Source organism: Mirounga angustirostris, unplaced genomic scaffold, assembly GCF_029215605.1.
Source record: "Mirounga angustirostris isolate CCGP_5_RB_7025 unplaced genomic scaffold, mMirAng1.0.hap1 SCAF_2, whole genome shotgun sequence".
In the NCBI taxonomy this organism is placed as follows: Eukaryota; Metazoa; Chordata; class Mammalia; order Carnivora; family Phocidae; genus Mirounga; species Mirounga angustirostris.
This window is the reverse complement of record NW_026991710.1, coordinates 56779152-56800266: the sequence shown is the minus strand read 5'-3', so window position 1 is coordinate 56800266 and position 21115 is coordinate 56779152. Positions and strand designations below refer to the sequence as shown.

The window sequence follows — 21115 nt, the reverse complement described above, 5'->3', positions numbered from 1 at the left end:
TCAGTTTTCTACATTCTCAGGTTTAAAAACCACACTGGTTTGTGCAAATGCAAAGTAAGTCTTAACATATTGCTATTGGCTGGTGAGGAGCTCACTACTTTCAGGAAAAAGAGAAAATGCCACCACTATAAAATTTCACTTGTATGCTCCTCTGGGAACTATTTAATAGAGAATCATTCTACATTAAGATCTATTCTTTTTTTTTTTTTTAAGATTTTATTTATTTATTTGACAGAGAGAGAGATAGCGAGAGCAGGAACACAAGCAGGGGGAGTGGGAGAGCGATAAGCAGGCTTCCTGCCGAGCAGGGAGCCCGATGTGGGACTCGATCCCAGGACCCTGGGATCATGACCTGAGCCGAAGGCAGACGCTTAATGACTGAGCCACCCAGGTGCCCCATTAAGATCTATTCTAAGAAAATTTTTAAAATACCCCAGTGTTCTATCTTGCTACTTTGTCTTGAATCGCTACAAAGTTAAAACTTATATTGCTTCACTCATTTTACTCACTCCACTCTGTGAGGACTTTGTTTCATAGTTTATCCTACTGCACTATTCACAGAGACAGAAGAAAGCAGAGGGCAAGCACATCATCTCTCTACCTGGTGTACTTCACATACATTTTCTTGTTTTATTCTCAAAAGAATCTGAGAGGTAAGGTTTCTACCCACTCTCCTAAGGCTCAGAGACATTAGGTACCTGCACAGGATTACTCAGCTAGTAAGGAAGAAAGCTAGTATTTGAACCAACATCTCTGGGATTATAAAACCCAGAATTTGTTACTACTTCAAGCAACACACATTTCTTATTATCCAGAAAATTCGGGGGGGGGGGAGGGGAGAACAACTCTAAGTCTTCTATCCCTTTGATTTAAATCCTTTTCTCCAAGTCCTTCTGTACTGAGGTATTACAAACTGAGGATTTAGACCATGAAGGCATTGACTAGGGAATATGTAAGACAGGAGCATACAGCCCCTACTATAACTTTCGAGAAAAGGGAGAATCTTCTAAAAGCATTTCATTTTCATTTATTGTTTTTTATTTTAATAAAACCTACATGTTGTCCTACTTCAATACATCTTTTAAAAATGAAAAACCATAGGAATTTTTAGAAGTATGACTAGAAACCAAAATGTAACCTGAATCCAGGTTCTCAAAAGAATTCATCACACTCTCCTGCATTAGCAGGACTTCATGCAGAGTCCCACAAAGACATGGGGGCCCAGGAACAGCACTGCCATCACCCCAAGAAAATTCTTTCATGACACGTTTTTACAGAGGTTTTCATGATCCCCTGATGACAACAGTCACTCCGTAAGAATCCTGCACTTAGGAAAAGAGTTTCACAACAATTTTAAGTACTAGTAGCAGTTGTTATTTTTCTAAACAAGATCTCCCTTCTCGGGCGCAAGTGTCTGAGGATGCCTTCTTCGAGATCATAATTCAACAAGGCAATAAATTATGCACCTAGTTTTTCTTCATACAAAACCACAATATAGAGGCCACTTATTGAAATATCTGGAATTCCCCTGGTTTATTTCTCAGGATCACAAATAAGCTGATACCGAAATGAGCTTTACCCTGGTAAGTTTCATTTGTGAAACAATGAGTAATGCCATCAAAAACACCAGAAGAAAAGATCAACATTTCACTCTGACCAAAAGGTTCTTCTGAAACAAGTCATCCTAATACATGGATTTCAACTTGATTTGTTCTTTCTTCTTTTTAATAATATACTTGGATCTTTACCATAATGCTGTCCCAGCAATCTAAACTATAGAAAAATGTATGAGCGGGCGCCTGGGTGGCTCAGTTGGTTAAGCGACTGCCTTCAGCTCAGGTCATGATCCCGGAGTCCTAGGATCGAGTCCCACATCGGGCTCCCGGCTCGGCGGGGAGCCTGCTTCTCCCTCTGACCCTATCCCCTCTCATGCTGTTTTTTTTTCTCTCTCTCTCTCAAATAAATAAATAAATAAAATCTTTAAAAAAAAAAGAAAAAAGAAAAATGTATGAGCAAAATAGGGTTATAATAATGTATAGAACTGTAATTTCAATAATAAATCCCACTCAATGATAAATTCTTTCCAAATTTGATATGGCTTGCCCCTAATTTCTCACTAATTTCATACAAAGTGAAGTAGCTCATATCTAAAAGTAAAATGTTGATAGTCCATCATTTAAATGTGCCATGCTTGGGAAAACTTAGCAATACCATGTCATCTTGCAACAGAACATCTTTCTGTGCTGACAGTTGGCTTTTCCAATATGTCCTTGTGCCACACTACACTTTGTTTTAAATAAAGGGCAAAAAAAAAAAAAAAGATCTGGTGTTTTCTTTAAACTATGTCAATCAGCCAGTTACCTATGTTCCATTGAGCTTTCATTATGAGAAAAAATGTGTAAATGGATTATAACAAATGAAAGAGCAAACTATATTTGAAATGTTAGCATTTGCATGATTGTCCTAGCCAAAAAAAAGAAATTTTAAATGTATGAGATGGGCAAGCATATGCATTTCAAGCAACTGGTTAACCTAATGAAACACTCTATCAGCAATCATAAGAAATACTAATTTTTCAAGCCACCAAAAAGAAAAGATAATAACAATGCTCTGAGAAATCACCTTTCTCTGAGAAACTCTCATATTCATTTTCTCAGCCTTTAAAAAGAAAAAGTTCTCAAGAAAGGGTAAGTGGAAGCTGATTCACCCTTGATTAATCATCATCATTCCCAACAGCAACTAAATCACAAGACTGCTGCCTCTTCTGCCCCCCGACCCCAACCCTCTGCCTCCCTTCCCCACACCCCATAAAGATGAGACATACATACATATAAAAAAACCATAACAAACAGGTGCATCCATGTGAAATGACAAGTAGTAAGTGCCAGGTGGTGTCAGAAATCCGAGACAGGAGTAATTAACATGAGCCAGAATGTTCAAGGATGCATGTATGAAAAAAGTAGACTTGACTTAGGTTTTGAAGGAAAGGTGGGATTTGGAAAAGCAGAGAAAAAAAGGGACATTTGGGTCCAGTGGAAATGTGCATGCAGTAATAGTCACAGGACAATCGGGCACATTCAGCAGCGTGCAGGCAGAGCAGTGGAGTGCAAAAGTTGAGTATGAAACCCCAAAGAGCCAAATTAGCAATGTAAATTTGAAAGGTGAGGAATGAAATCTGAAATGAAATTGACTTCCATCCCACCAGTCTTACTGCAAAACCAACCAAAAATAAAAACCAACAGCAGATTTAAATAATGAAAATGACAGTGATAATGAAAATTTCTATACTATTTTAAAGTGTTTTAAGCATGTTCCTTTACACACAACAACCCTGTGGAGGAGGCAGTTCAGACTGAATCATAACACCTGTATTATGAAACAGGAAACTGAGATTCATAGCACTTAAGGTTTAACATGCTTATTTAAGTCTTCAAACCTACTACTGAGATCAGCTTTATTAAAAAAAAAAAAAATCAGTATTAATTGCTTCCCTCTTACCAGAAAAAAAAATATGGAAGTTATAATGATGTATACCTCTTACACTTCATGGTCAAGGGGTGAATATATCTATAGTGAGAGTGAACACTGAACAACCTGAAAGTCAAGGAGCCATGGGGTGTTTGTAAGTAAGGATCTGTAAATGAAGGGAGTATCCACCATGGTCCACAGACAAATCAACTAGCTAACTAATCTACTTTTGCTAACTCTACAGGTTAACTCAAACATTAAAAAAATTTGAAATCTTGTCTTTCATTAAATTGGGGGGGGCCATTATTTCAAAGAATTTTTAAATCACATTATTTTCCATTTATTGGATAAACCAAATTGTTCACTTGTATGGTTAACCTGCAGATAGTTACATTTCATTTTTTTTTCTTTTTTTGTTATATTAATCACCATACATTACATCATTAGTTTTTGATGTAGTGTTCCACGATTCATTGTTTGCATATAACACCCAGTGCTCCATGAGGAATGTGCCCTCTTTAATACCCATCACCAGGCTAACCCATCCTCCCACCCCCCTCCCCTCTAGAACCCTCAGTTTGTTTTCAGAGTCCATAGTCTCTCATGGTTCGTCTCCCCCCTCCGATTCCCCCCCCTTCATTCTTCCCCTCCTGCTATCTTCTTGTCTTTTTTTTTTTTTAACATATAATGTATTATTTGCTTCAGAGGTACAGATCTGTGATTCAACAGTCTTGCACACTTCACAGCACTCACCATAGCACATACCCTCCCCAATGTCTATCACCCAGGCCCTCCACCCCTCCCACCCACCACCACTCCAGCAACCCTCAGTTTGTTTCCTGAGATTAAGAATTCCTCATATCAGTGAGGTCATACGATACATGTCTTTCTCTGATTGACTTATTTTGCTCAGCATAATACCCTCCAGTTCCATCCACATTGTTGCAAATGGCCAAGATGTCCATCGACATTCCAATTTATTTCCCCCACCTCTTACCTTTTTCTCCAAAGAGAAGTATTTTATTCGGCTAAAACTCATTTTCTGTTACTGATGTTCTCTCCAGTGGAAAGATGCTTCTAGAGTCCCTCATTTCTCTGTGATTGATGGTTCTGGCCCACACAGTTATCTTGTCTTTCACTGGACTGCTGTACTTTAGTGTCAGTACCAACAGTTTATTCGGTCTCTCCAGCTAGTTAGAAACTCACAATCTAAGATCATATATTATACTTTTTATTCTATCAGCCTTCTCTCATTGACCTCCACCAACACCACTTAGGGTCTGGGCACACAACAAACTACTGGTTGAGTCTTTTAATCACTGTGGCAGCAGAAACGTCTGGTCACCATAAGACCCTTAAGAATCTGTTTACATTGTAGGAATTCTGATGATTAGCCTATTCAGCATGATGTGCGCCTCAAGGACAGACTGAAGGGCAATAACTATCAATTTGACACCTGAGCCTTGGGACCTAAAAAAGACCCTAATCCAAACAGGCAGCATCCCTGTACTCATTAAGAGGATAGGCTGCAGGGCCAGGATGCAGCTCTACCACTTAGCTGCTATTTAACTTTGGGGAAATTACTTAATCTCTTTGTGCCTCAAGTTTGCCAATATGTAAAACGGGGCTGATCGTACCAACACCAAAGCATTAGTGTAAGTAAGTGTCTAACTATATTAGTTGTTAATTATTGTTAATTATTCTTCATAGAGGGATAGACTCAATATAGCAGGTGGAGCCCTGAATCAACAACAGTGCAGCTACTTTTGAAGTTCAAAATGATTACAATGGCTACCTATACAATGACTCAGTTACTTTCTCGCCTCTCGCATGTGGATGCACAGAACACTGATTAGGCAATAATGCCAGTTTGGTATAATTAACTACTGTCTTTCAGATTGTAGGAAAAAATTACTGCTGCTCTTTTTTTTTTTTTTTTTGAAGATTTTATTTATTTATTTGAGAGAGAGGAAAGCACAAGAGGGGGGAGGGTCAAAGGGAGAAGCAGACTCCCTGCTGAACAGGGAGCCCAATGTGGGGCTTGATCCTGGGACTCCAGGATCATGACCTGAGCTGGAGGCAGTTGCTTAACCAACTGAGCCACCCAGGCACCCCTGCTGCTCTTTTAACACATGGAGGTAGAGAGGAAAGAAAGGATGGTTGTTTTCATTTCAGTTCAGTTCTAGAGAGTGAACCCAGACCATTGGTGGTAACACATGGAGAAATCAGGAAGCTCTGCTGGTGACTGATAAGGTCATGAGATTCTGTGGAAGCAAATCTATCAACTAGCCACTGGATCAATCAGACAAGTGAGCTGGAAACAGTGGGGAGCCCTTCTCTTTCTGAAGAAGAGCAAGAAATACTTCCTCCCATGAAATGGCCTCTTTGTAAATCTACTCTGCAGCCATCCCCTGTCAAAGGGGAAATAAAGAAACAGCAAAATCTGCAAATACTCCCCAACATGTAAAGAATGGTTCGATGATCTCTTAATCAGTTATCCCAGATGACAACACTCCTTCAAAGTTCCTAATAAAGCACTTCCCCATAAGGTATGAACTTCTCATTTAAATAACTTTACAGTCTGGATGTAAGTTCACTTAAAATTCTCACAGGGGTGGGCAGTCAGGGCGAGGAAGGAGATGCAGAGCCAAGCTGCAAATGTGTTGACCAGTGCTTCAAAAAGAATACTTGTCCAACTCTTCTTGCAGTTTTCCTTTTTGTTCCAAATGCTGACCACCAAGAAGGGCTCTTGAGATGAAGCCATTCTTGGTTGCCAAGGAAATTCCCACAAAGCCTGAAGGATTTCTTTGAGAGCTGGGGACAGCAACACCTTTCAGCAGAAACAATAAGAAACATACAAGTGGCTGAGTCTACTGTCACTGTACTTTTCACCTCTTTACCTCAGAAGACAGGAGGATTAGCCAGCTCAGAGATCCAATCAGACTGGGAGAATAAACCCAGTTTTAGCCTCAATATTTTAAGCTTCTGAAAAAAGCCCCCAAAGTGATCTGGGAGGCAGATGCTAGTGACTGAGATTCTTTTCACTTTAGCAACATGAGTCGCTAAGCTTTTACTGGAGTGAATCATAAAGAAGAAACTCAAATCTGATTGGCATACAGTATCCCAGCAGTGGAGGAGGATTTATTAAAGTGTTTAAAAAATCTAGGACACAAATTGGTATAATCTTTTGGAAAGGTAATTGGCAATACACAGTGAGCCAGCAATTCCACTTATAAAAATTTCTCCTCCAGAAATACTCACTAAAGAATGCAAAAAAAAAAAAAAATTACAATAAGGATTTTTCTTAAAACCTTGATTGGTAATTGCAAAGAAATGAAAATAAAAATATCTATAAGAGAACATCATTTAAATAAAATAGGATTCTTGTGGACTACAGCCTTTAAAAAGAATAAGGTAGATGTCTGTGGCATTGTTAGGTTTTAAAAAATCCAGCTGCAGAACAGTATGACCCTATTTGTATTTTATATAAGTAAGTATATAAGTTTTTAGGCATAGAAAAAATCTAGAGGACTCTCCATCAAACTGCTAATAGTGGTTATTTTTAGGGTGAGGATTTGTGAACTTTCACTTTCTATTTTTTTTTTTTTAAGATTTTATTTATTTATTTGAGAGAGAATGAGAGAGAGCACATGAGAGGGGGGAGGGTCAGAGGGAGAAGCAGACTCCCTGCCGAGCAGGGAGCCCAATGTGGGACTCGAACCCGGGACTCCAGGATCATGACCTGAGCCGAAGGCAGTCACTTAACCAACTGAGCCACCCAGGCGCCCCTTTCACTTTCTATTTTATTCATAGTTGCTTTGTTTGAATTTTTACAGCAATTTTGTATGCTCTGTAAACCAGGAAAAAACTAAAGTTTAAAAAAACATACAGATAATAACATGTCACTATAGCAGGTTAAGAATGACTCCATGTATATATTTACAACTATTAGAAAGGTTTTTTAACTAGGCCCTTAGGGTGTTCATCATAAGGTATTGCTGTTTTCTGGTTGTGTAACAATTTGTCGCTTCCAAGGGAAAAAAAGTTGTTTATCTTTTTAATGAAGTCATGGTCAGAAGTAGGCAACATGTGACATGAGAGTAGACATCCATCAGAGATAACTGTTGATGGCATTCTATGACTCTCTTTAATATATTCTAAGAATATTCATGGTTTTGGAATACAGTAGATTGCTACGTATTGAAAAGAGGAAAAAAGTGCCATCAAATATAAAACATGCCAGTTAATTATTTAAGACATAAAACCTGCCATCCCTTTCATTATATGCCCAATACAGGAATGCCCTGCAGTTGTCCTGAGTTCAATTCTTTCACAGGTACAGGTAAGAGTGTGGCTCAGGACCCCCAATCGGCTGCTCTGTTCTGTTCCTACACACCAGTGCTCCTTTCTGAACAGTAAAAACTAAGATGCTTGTCACTGTTCCTCAGAGAGACCTCCAGTGAAGGTTACATGAGTCATGGGTTTTACCCAGGTGACGTGCCTGACGTCAGCCAGCAGTAACAACAACAGGAGAACCGGAGGTAGAGAAGCAATCACTCAAAAGCTCAGACTCACCACTCTTGGTGGCTCATGTCCAGCTCCGGTGCATTAAAATATTTTAATATTTTATTAATATTCATAATTTAATCTAATTAATACGAAACTTTTTCTTTCTTAAAATACTTTGTGAAACAGGAGAACTTCCCTTACTGACAGAAATAAGATCTTGATGTCTATGGTAAATATATTAAGAAACTGGCTATTGGGTTTTTAGGGCTATCAGTTTAATGCACTGTGGTGTTCATCCAATGGTCAATTATAGGAACACCCGATGATCCAGAACACTGGCAAATTCCTCCATCCTATTACCCAGGATCTTCAGTGATCTTTTAAAAATGTAAATCAGTACATACAACTCTCCAGGTAAAACTCCAAAAACAGTGTCTCACTGCACTTAGAATAAAAATGAAAAGGTACCCCTGTGTAACTTCTCTGGTCTCATCTACTACTTTGCTCCAGCCACTCTGGGCTTGTTTTTTCTTCTTCCCATTTCTTGGATACACCACATTCATTCCTGTTTCAAGGTTTTACTATTGCTTTTTGCTTAGTATAGAAGCCTCTTCCCCCATAGCTTCTCCTTTCTGGCTAACCCTCCTACCTAAAACAGCTTTTCTGTACCTCTTCACATTACTCTGCTGTATCTTCAAGATAGTATTTGTGATTGTGTGAAATTACTCTATTCATTTGTTTACTTGTTTTTATTGTTTATTGCCTACCTGTCCTCAAAAGCATGGGAGTTTATGAGTCAAAAAATTTATGTCTCATTCATCTCTGGAATCCTACCTACCTCTGAGAACACTTTCTAGCACAGAATATACTTTTTGAATGAGTGAATGAGTTCAAATCACAGCAGCATACAGTTATGGGGTGATATAAAAGTTCAAATTTGTTGCAGCCTCACCGTGACTTAAAATCATAGTTCTAAGTTTCACAAAAAAACTCCTCTTTTCTTTGCCTGAAAATACAAGATAGAGCTTAGTTTACTTCAGACAGGTTAATCTGCTTCATTTTCAATCTGACACAGAACCTGTTTTTCACTGAATGTTAGTCTTTGATTCAAATAAACAGCTTTCATGAAAGTATATAGCATTATGAAAATGGGAAAATCCAACTGCCCCAATTTTAAGTGGGACACAGGTTCATGAAATCAGTATGTCAGCACTTCTCAAACATACTATTAACCACTGTTAATTCTTTAAAAATATGTGAGAGAGCATCAGGTGGGAGAAGGAAGCTATATAAAGTCAAATTTCTCATAGAAAAGGAAAAGATGATAACAAATACCAGTTTTGTTAATTATCTAAGTGGCAAGCTAATGCCCTTTGAAATTATAGGAACACCCGATGATCCAGAACACTGGCAAACTCCCTGACTCCAAAGATAATCATTGCAGGGACTACACCAGGTCCCATCAAGGACACATGGCTGAAGAAACGCTGTAGCCACTGAGCCACAGGGAAGCTCACTGCAGCCACCCAAACCATAGTGACTAATGACATCTAAGGATGTAACCACCTCCTCACAACATGCCTTTGTTCTCAGATTTTCACAGATGTGATTCCATTTGGAGTTCTCCCAACACCGCAGTGTTTCAATGGTCCCTAAAAATGTGCTAGAGACAAGTATTAAAACCTCAGAAAATATGAGCCTTTCTTAGCCACTGCATCTTCCCTGAGGAGGGAACCGCGACCACCAGTGCTCGGTGTGAATTAGAGGGCTTTCTGGCTGGGCTGTGAAAAAGAAAAGGAGGTGCTATTGTATTTTTCTGTCACTGTGAGTATGAAATAGCTATTAACGCTAAGGGAAGTTTTATGTGAGCCTTAGGAAGGAAATCTTCAGAACTATGAAGAAATCATCTCAGCTGAATTTAGTTGACTCAGTCCTATATTACTTATGTGTAAGAAAAGGATTAGGAGTTGTTCAATCACAAAATGTTTCTTTCTAGATTTCATTTTAAGGCAGTCATGGCTTAGCAATTTCAAACTTATACATGGTTTTAATGGTTTCATCCTCTTACTGTCTGACAAAATATTTAAATCCAGGTCGATTTCTGCAAAAAAAAAACAAAAAAAAAAAAACCCAAAAAACCTAGGACTTCAAAAACAGAAACCAAGACAGGCAAGTACATTGGGAGATAACAGGCAATAAGTAGTGCTAAAAATGATTATAACACATTTTAGAAATTAACCTTCGGCCAAATTCTACCAGTAGACCTATGGATAGGTTCTCAGATAAGCTAGAAGTGATAACCAGATAAGAAGTTACAAGGTTATGTGAGCAGTGTCTCCCTGAGAATCTGCAAGGTATTTCTACATCATCTACTGCATTCACTGTAGTCTACGGACTGCCATTTCACTGAAGGTTGATCATGTAATTGTGAGATGTTATTGCATTTTACTGATAACCTGAAAAAAGTCAAGCCCTTTTAAAGTCATTGTACCACTTAGCATAGTACTTCTACCAGAGCTAAAGTTAAGAAGTAAAATGAGAAAAGATTTGCTCATCCTCACAGCTGATTCCATACTCAGATGCAAACCAGAACTAAGTTACGGCATTTGACAAGCACCCATTGCACTTGTAAGTTTTTTTAAAAAACAAAAAAGGAATAAAAGGAGATAGAAAAACAAATCAATCTAAGGTAAATGGGGAAGGTAACTGGATAATGAAGAAAAAAATCTTCCATAGCAACAAAACAGAAGAGATTATTTATGTAGATTTACAAGTAGATGAGCTCCAGATGTTTTTTTTTTTTTTTATCTCCTTCTCCCCAGGTGCTTTTCTGCTTAATAAATATAACATCCAAGTTGGAATATTGTTGAGGCATTGAATCACCTAAATTTTGGCTATGCTCTTCTGCTGTTAACTATTTTGAGCTATTTCTCAATAAGGCAGCCGCTACTGAAATCATAAGTACATAGGCTTGGCAGAGCCAGAGAGAAAAAGTGCAGTCCACAGATTTGTTTCTTCTGTTTTCCCAAAACAGAATCTCATAAAAAATATGCCCTCAAATTTTGTCACTATGTTGCTGTCAAAGAAATTCTGCTCTTCTTCCTAACTCTGAACATTAAACCCGTAGTTCTTGTGCTATAGGGAAGTTATATAGCTCCAGGAAGGGGAGAGACACCATTGCAACTGTTCCAATTGTAGCCAGGCAGAATCATCAGTCAATCAGAAACTTCAGTTCCAGTTGGATGGAAGTTTTTGGGGCCAACTTGGAAAAGCATACAGAACAAGTTTGACTTTACTGCCAAAATCATTTCCAGGACATTGGCTAATTAATTATAAAAGCTTTTTCAAAACAAATTTGAGCCTGGCAACCTTTTTTTCCTACCCAAACAGAGGGAAAAAAAAGGTTAAAAAATAAAAGCCTGAGTTTATTGGGGGTGGGGGGGTTTGCCATAGCTTCATCTTCTTTACAAACCCATTTTCTTCTCACCCTAAAATGATCCAGAAGCTTTTGTATTTGAAGTTACTAAAATAGTAAGTACAGAAACTGAAAAATATTAGTTTGAATTCCTAATTTGCCTTTGGTTGTAGATGAGATCATGGGTCAGTTCCAAACTTCTCTTCATACTCTTTGGTGGGAAGCAAAGAATGGACTTTCTTCCTCTTTGTGGGATGAAGAGCTCATTGGATTAACTGCAGTTACTGTAATAGATACAATGTAGATGGACAGTTGCTCTTAAAATGATACATTGTGTTTTGTTAAAAACACACAATAGGGATGCCTGGGTGGCTCAGTGGGTTAAGCAGTTAAGCGTCTGACTCTTGGTAGCAGCTCAGGTCATGATCTCAGGGTCCTGGGATGGAGCCCTGCTTGGGGCTCTGTGCTCAGTGTCCAGTATGCTTGTCCACTTCCCTCTGCTCCTCCCCCTGCTCACACACTCAGTTTCTCTCTCTCTCTGAAATAAACAAATAAATAAAGTCTTTTTTTTAAAAAAAATGATACATTCATCAGCCTTCACTTCCTGGCTTTGAAAACAAAAAGGACAAAAACTTCTGATTTAAATCTTCCTGGTTTCACTTAATATGAACCTCGATGAATATGAGATGTTCATGATAGGCATCAAAGATTCTTGTTTCAAGTACTGCAATCACACAGGTTTTACAGCTAAATCAACACCCCCGAACCATTATGTTCCAACATATTTCATCTAACACTGGAATCAAAAGCTTATGTAATATGCATCTTAAGCCATCAAATTTCCTCTGCATATGCCCAGATCTGAAGACACTCAAGAAGGTAAGAAATTTCTCTTAGCTAGCATTTACCAGCTGCTTATTGGCCAATTCCTGGCAAGAAAACTGTCAGTAATAAAAGAAGCTTTTTTTTTTTTCCAAAAAAAAGTCTGTCAACCAGATATTCCTAACTCTGCCTTATTCTGTATCAAGTGCACTGCCTTATTCAGTATCAAGACCCCTGGCAAACCACAGAAACAGAACCTTAGTGGTAAATATTGAATGGAGCCAAAATGGGCCAAATAATTTTGAGGGCAACTCTAAACAAGTCCTCGTTTACTGAGTTTTCTCTTTGCTGCTACAGCTATGTAGCTCCCAATGTATCCAATATTTAAATGATCTTCTGCTCACTTCAAGGTGGAGGCAAATACAAGGGAGGAGAGCTATCCATATTAGCATATGAAGGGGAGCAGCTCTAGGAATCAAAGATCAATCTCAATGTAACAGGGAGGTAACTCAGCCTGACCAAAGCCAAGAGAGTTCCTCTTCTGAGGAACACAAATTAAAATAAGAAGGACAACACTAGATTTCAGAGAATCTTGAAAGTCAGGTAGGGAAATCTGAATTTAGCTTGATGGGAAGCCATTATAAACCTTTGATCCAGGAGAGAAATATGAGGGCAATAATATGAAAAACATATTACTGAAAACAAAACAAAACAAAACAAAACAAAAGAACATATTATTGAAATAGGAGAAAACAGAGACAAGGGATCAGTTCCAAAGCTTTCTAGCAATCCAGTATGAGATGATGAAGGCCTGAATCGGGTGCTGCTGGTGAAGGGGAGGAAGAAAAAATCCAAAAGCCACTTCACAAGAAAACATAAATTCACCTTTCCTGTACCTTTCAGAATTCAGCAAGGCCTCTAAACCTCTGTCACTACTCTAAGAGCTGTCCAAGAAAGAGGCACATCATCAAAAGTCTCCATTGCCTTCGAATATATAATTCAGATTTCTTTATTCAGGTGGAATTTTCACCCAATTAGTCCAAAGTAACTTGCTTTGTTTTTTAATATAAAGCGCAAAATTATACCTACTCACCATTTTTATGTCCACCCAACTGGGAAAAATGGCCCAAATTCTACCATATTCTTTTTAAAAGAAAGTAAATCAAGGGGCACCTGAGTGGCTCAGTAGGTTAAGCATCTGCCTTTGGCTCAGGTCATGATCCCAGGGCCTTGCTCAGCGGGGAGCCAACTTCTCCCTCCGCTTCGTGCGTGTGCTCTCTCTCTCCCTCAAATAAATAAAATCTTTTTTAAAAAAGTAAGTAAATCAAGATTCAAAACCTAATCGTTCTTCATGTCAAATAGGCTACTTACTATGTTTTAATAGACAAACCTATACACAGCTAACAAGACAATCATTACCTTTGCCTGACGTATCCCCCAAAAGTTAACCATAGCCAGCATTTTTTAAACCTTTATACTTTACCAATGCACTTTTTCCTAAATTATCTCTTTTAATCCCCACAATAACCTTGTGGTACGGATTATTATTACTATTTTAAAACTGAGATGGGGCACCTGGGTGGCTCAGTCATTAAGCGTCTGCCTTCGGCTCAGGTCATGATCCCTGGGTCCTGGGATCGAGCCCCGCATTGGGCTCCCTGCTCAGTGGGGAGTCTGCTTCTCCCTCTCCCACCCCCCCTGCTTGTGTCCCCTCTCTCGCTGTCTCTCTCTCTCTCTGTCAAATAAATAAATAAAATCTTTAAAAAAAAAAAAAAACTGAGATAACTATAGCTCTAAGACTTCAGTTGCCCAAGAGAATACATCTGTAAGGGTTGGAGTCAAGACTAATTCTTATCTTCGAACTTCAAATCCCTTGACATAGTGCTTTCCCTTCCCTCAGAGAACATGCGCAAAAAAAAAAAAAAAAAGAACCCATCTACACATATCAGTTCCTTTTAAGTTAGGGAACCATCATCTCTAATCTTATTCCAGCATCTTCTAGACACATATTTAGTCTTAGGTTTCAAAGTAGTAAGATTTCTTTGCTTACCTGGTCCTTCTCCGGTTTATCAGAAATGTCATTCAGACTGGAGGAAGTCAGATTCCTATGGGTCATGGCTGGGCTACCTGAAAAAAACAAAAGTGAATTAAAGACTTCAAACACAAGACTTTGGCTGCACACTTCATAAACACTTATAGATGATGATGAGAATGGCAATATGCTTTAGTTCCACTGGGATCCTCCTGAAGAGTCTTCCAGAGTACAGGTTGGAGCACAAAGATGGTTAAGCTAAAAGTATGTAAAATCGCAAATAGCATGTTTAAATCTTACCGATTTCAAGATGAGTTAAACTTTAGAAGAAACATCTAAAACTATATGCATAAAAGTAAATTTACTCCTCATTTGGCTTGCTTTTTGTCACTGCCCTTCATACACATCCTAATCTACTTGGTATCCTTTGCTTTTCCTACCCCCTTCAGAGACGGCCTCTTTCCTCATGTCAGCAGAAATGGCCCCAGACTACAGGCCTGGACCTCCTCTTTCCAGGCCTCTGCAGTCCTTCCTGGGGCACCACTCCCTCTGATCAACCACAAAACCCATCTGTGTTCCCTTTTCCAGCTGACACTTTAACTAAGAAGATTTCTCTGTGGTGGGCATCTGATCCACAATCCCCATTCTTTGCCTCAAAGTAGTACTACCATAGGCCCCCTACTTCTTGCAATCCCATTTGCCAGACTCATATAAGCATAACCCTCATTTCCCCTCAACATGCCAATCTTCGTATTCACATTAAGGAATGGGTTTCATCACGAGCACTTCATGGGAACCAAGCTCCCTGGCAATACAGTGGCTGTAGGTCAAGTCTACTGGCAATCCAATGACTTTAGACACCAATATACAAGCAAAGAGAGGAGGGACATCTAGAAGAGTGATAGCCCATCTTCAAGTAGACTATGTTAATCAAAAGAATAACATTCTGTTCATTCTGCAGTTGGACCTGCAGTTGGACTTGAAATTTCTAAGCTTACTAAGCAAAAGAGTAACTTTTCAAAGCCAGGGTGTTTGACCCAGCCCCTGCAGGGTGCTGAGTAATGCATTCATCATTAATCCTCAATGATCTGACTCAGGCTGGTCTTCACACCAAAAGGACAAGGGTTGAAAAACAAGCACCAAAGTTTGAACATAGCTTCACATTTGCTTCCAAATTATTTTTTATAGACTTTAATTCCTTCAGATAGAAACTTCAACACATAATTTTACCGCAGACTAAAATCTACTCCTAATAATTTAATGTCTAAGTAAAAGCAGTTCTTTAAAGAATATAATTGTCTTTAACTACTAAATCAGAAAAATCATAATTTTCTTGAGCTGGCAAGACAGGGTATTTTCCACTCTGCTGCATTTCATTGAGTAAGCATGGCCTAGATCTCTTAAACCCTTTACCTGGTGGGACATTTTATTCTAGGAAAATTTGAGCACAGGGCACTTTTCAAAGGAAAGTTACATCTGAAAAACTGCTTTATGAGCAAAATTAAAAGAACCTTTTTGAAGGCCACGTTTTCTTCTCTGAACTACACACCAGGTTTCCAGCGTGCGCTCAAAACAAAAGACACCAGGTACAAATGTGAATGCTCCCAAACAATGCTGGGCTTGAAAGTAATAGGAAATGATGAGTAGCTATAATTTTGCACCTGACATTAAAAGCAAACGCAGTTATTTGGACTAGCTGGGTGAAAATTCTACCTGAACGACTGAGGAAATCTGAACTATATATTCCTAAAGCAATGAAGCCTTGGCAATCCTAATCCTAAATTGAAAGTAGCTTCTGTAAATTAATAGATAAGACTGATTTCTAATTATCAAATCAATTGATGTAAGTGGCAATACTGAAATAATCTGAAAGAAGTTTCATTAAGTGACTTAAATTTTCCGGGGAATACCCTAGATTCATTGATTTGCTTTGGAAACCATAAACACCGCAAAGGTGCATGTTAGCCCAAGCATTGTCCTACAGCTGCAAAATCTAAAGAGGTAGACGCCAAATGAATCAAGTTTTTGTTATAATGGTAATCCCGACTGATGTCACAACTTTTCCAAGAAACCTCATATACTGCCTCATCATTTCTCTCATGATAGCATGGATGTATTTGTACCAGACAGGGGGTCCAAGGAAGGCACAGGTCCCAGGAAGATGCAGGAACCAGATGGGGAAAAGTAGGTCAATGTTAAGAAACAACCAAATCTACTGTCCCTCCTACTATTATCTGATTCTCATTAATAAAAGTAATATGAACAGCTTCACTGCTGTTTAACTTTGTAATACGGTGGAAGAATCCAGAAGTCAATACTTCTAGGTAAACCCTAAGCAAGATGATAAACATGCTTCAGTGTTTTCCCCACCTCCTGCCCAGCAAACTCCCCACTCCTGAGTCCAAACACCTTAAACCAAAAACAAATGCTTCCCAATGCAGTGGTCCCCAAAGTGTGGTGCCCAGACCAACAACATTGCCTTACCTGAACATTTATTAGAAATGCAACTCCTTGCAACTTACCCTAGACCCACTACAGTGGTCCCCCTTATCTGCTGTTTCAGCTACCCGAAGTCAACTGTGGTCCAGAAGCAGGTGATCCTCCTTCTGACAAATCATCAGAAAGTAAATAATAGCCTAAGACTACATTACAAGGCCTACGTCATTCACCTCACTTCATCTCATCACGTGGGCATTTTATAATCTCACATCATAAGAAGGGTGAGTACAGTACAATAAAATATTTTGAGAGACCATAGTCACATAATTTCTATTATAGTACATTGTTATAATTGTTGTATTTTATTAGTTATTATTGTTAATCTCTTACTGTGCCTAATTTATAAATTAAACCTTATCATAAGTATGTGTGTATAGGAAAAATATAGTATATATAGAGTTAAGGCATCCACTGGGAATCTTGGAACATATATCCTGTGGATAAGGGGATCTGCTGTATAATCCAAACTCTGGGTTTGGGGCCCAGTAATGAGGTTTTAACAAACCTTTAAAGAGGGGCGCCTGGGTGGCTCAGTTGGTTAAGCGACTGCCTTCGGCTCAGGTCACGATCCTGGAGTCCCGGGATCGAGTCCCGCATCGGGCTCCCTGCTCGGCAGGGAGTCTGCTTCTCCCTCTGACCCTCCTCCCTCTCATGCTCTCTGTCTCTCATTCTCTGTCTCAAATAAATAAATAAAATCTTAAAAAAAAAAAAAAACCTTTAAAGTAATTTTGAAGCATGCTAAAGTTTGAGAACCATTGCTCTAAATAAACCCGTTATCTTAAGAGGAGAGTGGGCCCCAGTCAGAATCTGAATTGAAAGAAACATATATAAACTGAAGTAGGCAGAGGGGTAGTTCTGATAAGCTTGTCCTCCTCTAAGCCACTACTCCAAACTACTGTTATCTCAAGATATCATTAAGTTAGCAACCTCATTACATAAATACACAGAAAGTGTCTCGCCTGGCTTTTCCTCTAAATCCTCTCCTACACAATCAAATAAATAAATAACTTTGGAAACTCATTATTTAATCAGCCTCTTCCAGAAACATATCACCCAAATCAAAGAAGACAAGGACAAGAGCCAAAAGAGATTACAAACCCGATTATATCCAGAATCAGAAATTTGTGCATGGCATTTTAGCAAACCCAGGAAGCGGTTATGCAACTGATCCCTAACAACATTCTATTGTAGATATTTTGCACCTGACATTCAATAAGACACATTATCAGGATAAATCAGTGCTTTCTATTTACAGTTTGGGCCTATAATACAAAGTCATTATACTGCAGTCCTGAATGAGTAGGGCTAATAAGAGAAAATGTCAGCTTGTACCAAAAAAGTGAAATGCAACAGTACCCTAAAGTACCTTACTTCTTACACAGGCAGGGGTTCATTCAACTAGTCAACTACCACTAGTCAGCCCTTTCCATCAAAATCCAGGGCATACAAATGTCATATAAGTACTCTTGGTCCAAAGAAACTTTTTTTTTAAAGTTTGATTTCTACAAAAGAAGAAGAATCAGCCTCAGGTGCATAATCATAATTAATTTCCATATCACTGTTTTCTGGCCATAAGAAAAAGAAAGCTTTGGAGAATCACATTTTAGGCAGTTTCACACAATCAAGAACAATTTCATTTTGGAAGTACACACTTGGCAGGTACATACTGTCTTCTATAAAAATTAATTGAATTCTGTACTAAGTTTGAAAATCCTTGTCATTCTTTAGCACACATGTAGCAATTCATAAAGTCCTTTACAATTATATCTATTAGATACAATAAAAAGCAGTAAGGAGAACTATAGCATAGGAGGAGGAGGATATTTAAATGTGTACGCATTAGATAAAAATGTAAATATGTATGTAATACAATTAACACATAACCCCCCTCACCTCATACCTTTACAATGAAGTAATAGAGAATCTAAGAAAAAGCTAAAACAAAGATCCCCTTGGGTATGAAAAAAACTGGCTATTTTATTCTTAATAATAATTAAATATTTTTAGCATGAAAAATAACTGAGTTAACTTCCACATAACAGACATAAGGGAATCTGGGTGTCCATGTCAGAAAATTCAGAGGTATGGTCTGATTTGTACTCCTTGGGACCATAAAACTAATAATTTAGTATAGTTTTGGAAGAATGCATGCTGTGTTCTTCTCCCCCACTGTTGACATAACAACTCTACCAGAAATCATCTATATCTAAGATTAAGGGGCAACTAATCTTTTTAAGTACGAAGTACTTTAACTTACACTGTCTTACTTAAAGCTCATATAAGCACTTTGAAGTTAGTATGATTCCTATTACCACTTTACACATAAACAAAATTGAACCTCAAGGAGGTTAAGTTCATGGTCACACAGCAAGTGGTAAAACTATAATTTAAATCTGGATCTCTTAATACCAATCCAACTGCCTCTGAGAAAAAACTGGCCTCTCTATGTTATTTCCATAAATAAACACACAAACCTAACCATTTCTAACAAGGAGAAAATTTAATATACAACCACAAAGAATATATCCTATTTCCATGTCAATTTATGTGCAATATAATATCATTAAGAATATTCAAGGCAGAAAGGTTCTTGGTTGTCAATTTAGCTATTCCCAGAAATAAAGTATACATTTACTTTTTCATTTTCATAAAGAAAAAAAAAGGGGGGGAATGAACTTGCTACTCTGTTTGCCACTGTGATTAAACAGTAGCCCAAAACCACAGCTCTGTGACAAAGGAGAAAGGGTGCTAAAAGCAACAGCAATGTAATTATAAAAGCAATAATGCCACATCAAAAACTAATGATGTATTGTATAGTGACTAACATAACATAATAAAATTTTAAAAAATAATTTAAAAAATTGAAATCTTTAAAAAAAAAAAAAGCAATAATGCCACATGCTTCTGAATGTCCTACCTCATAATCATAGCCAAGTATTACTAAAATTCCACAATGTACATAAAGTCAACTCTCCATTATTTCCATATTGGTTTTCTACCATATTTCAAGTTACTCCAACTGCAATTTCTTCCCATTTCAACCACTAAAAACAGGAATATAAAGGGACAAGGAGAACAAATCAACTGGGATACTAGCAATGAGTTGGAGAAAGTCTAGAAAGAATGGCTAAAAATGAAGCTTGGATTTTGTCAGATCAGTTTCTTAGTCTTTTCTTTTTTAAGATTTTATTTGTTTGTTTGTTTGTTTGTTTGTTTGTATTTAGAGAAAACTCCAGCGGGCACGTAAGCAATAGGAGGGGCAGAGAGAGAGAGAGAGAGAGAGAATCTCAAACAGACTCCGCACTGAGCATGGAGGCTGATGCAGGGCTTGATCTCATGACCCTGAGATTATGGCCTGAGCTAAAATCAAGATTCGGATGCTTAACTGACTGAGCCACCCAGGTGCCCCAGTTTCCTAGTCTTCCATGGCAACAAAATATCAAGAGCTGCCCCCACTAAAAATAATAATAACATAAACTGTCATTAAGACCTCCAATCCATTCTTACTTCCAACCTCCAGATAAAACACAGAAATACTTAAATTGTAAATATTAGATGAAGGGAAGTTAAAAATCTTACCAGAAGGAGCTCTTTGAAAGAATTTCATAACTAAGTGAATGTCAGTTTGGATATTTTTGCTTGTTTCATTTTTAATTGTTTTGTTTAGAAAATTTTTGTTGTTTGTTTGTTCATGCTTTAATATAATATAAACTCCAAGGGCCCAGAGTCAAAGCCTTAGGTGGGTCTTATTCACAGTTTTAGCCTCAGAGCTTGGCACTAAGTGGCACTCAATAAATATTTGTGAATGAATGGATAATAGCAACTGGGTATCATTTTACTTCCATTTGGAGTTACTACTATAAACAGTACTGTTCAAAGTCCATTTCCTATGAAGGGAGATGCTGTGTGCACACTTCAAGAGCCTTCAGGCTTGGAAAGCCTTGGAGTAAATAAGGAAGAAGTTTGTAGCTGGCCCAGAACTAACAGAGTGGAAAGACTCTGCCAAACTGGCTAACAGCCTGTCAGTCAGCGGTGGGAACAGACGTGAGAAGCAATAAAGGGGAAAAAAGAGAAACCCCCTGTGAAGGAAGGATCAGGAGGTGAAAACGGGAGGAGAAATAAGGGAGGGTGTCCAGACCTCAGTGAAAGGAAAAGAGTAGAGAAAAATTGGGGGGAGCTAAAATAACTCAAAGAATGTGGTTGGCTTGAAAAGTGAAACAAATTTAGAGGAAAGAAGAAGACATCAAAAGATCCAGATAACTAGCAAAGTATGTGACCAAAGTGCCAGCCAAAAGCTGAAGTCACCCCTAATGTATGGGACAAGGGTAATGGAAAAGGCATCTTATGGAGAGACTGGAAGTGTCCAGAAG

General features: G+C 38.3%; 1 protein-coding gene across 7 annotated transcripts in view; it reads right to left on the bottom strand.

Moving 5' to 3' along the window:
• Positions 1 to 21115, bottom strand: part of SLC4A4 (solute carrier family 4 member 4) — a 351609-nt gene that overhangs the window by 139127 nt on the left and 191367 nt on the right. For all 7 annotated transcript variants that reach the window (XM_045881041.3, XM_045881040.3, XM_045881042.3 and 4 more), the window contains exon 7: positions 14265 to 14341. In XM_045881041.3, coding sequence (XP_045736997.1) covers positions 14265 to 14341 — 77 coding nt within the window. The remainder of the gene's footprint in view (positions 1 to 14264; positions 14342 to 21115) is intronic.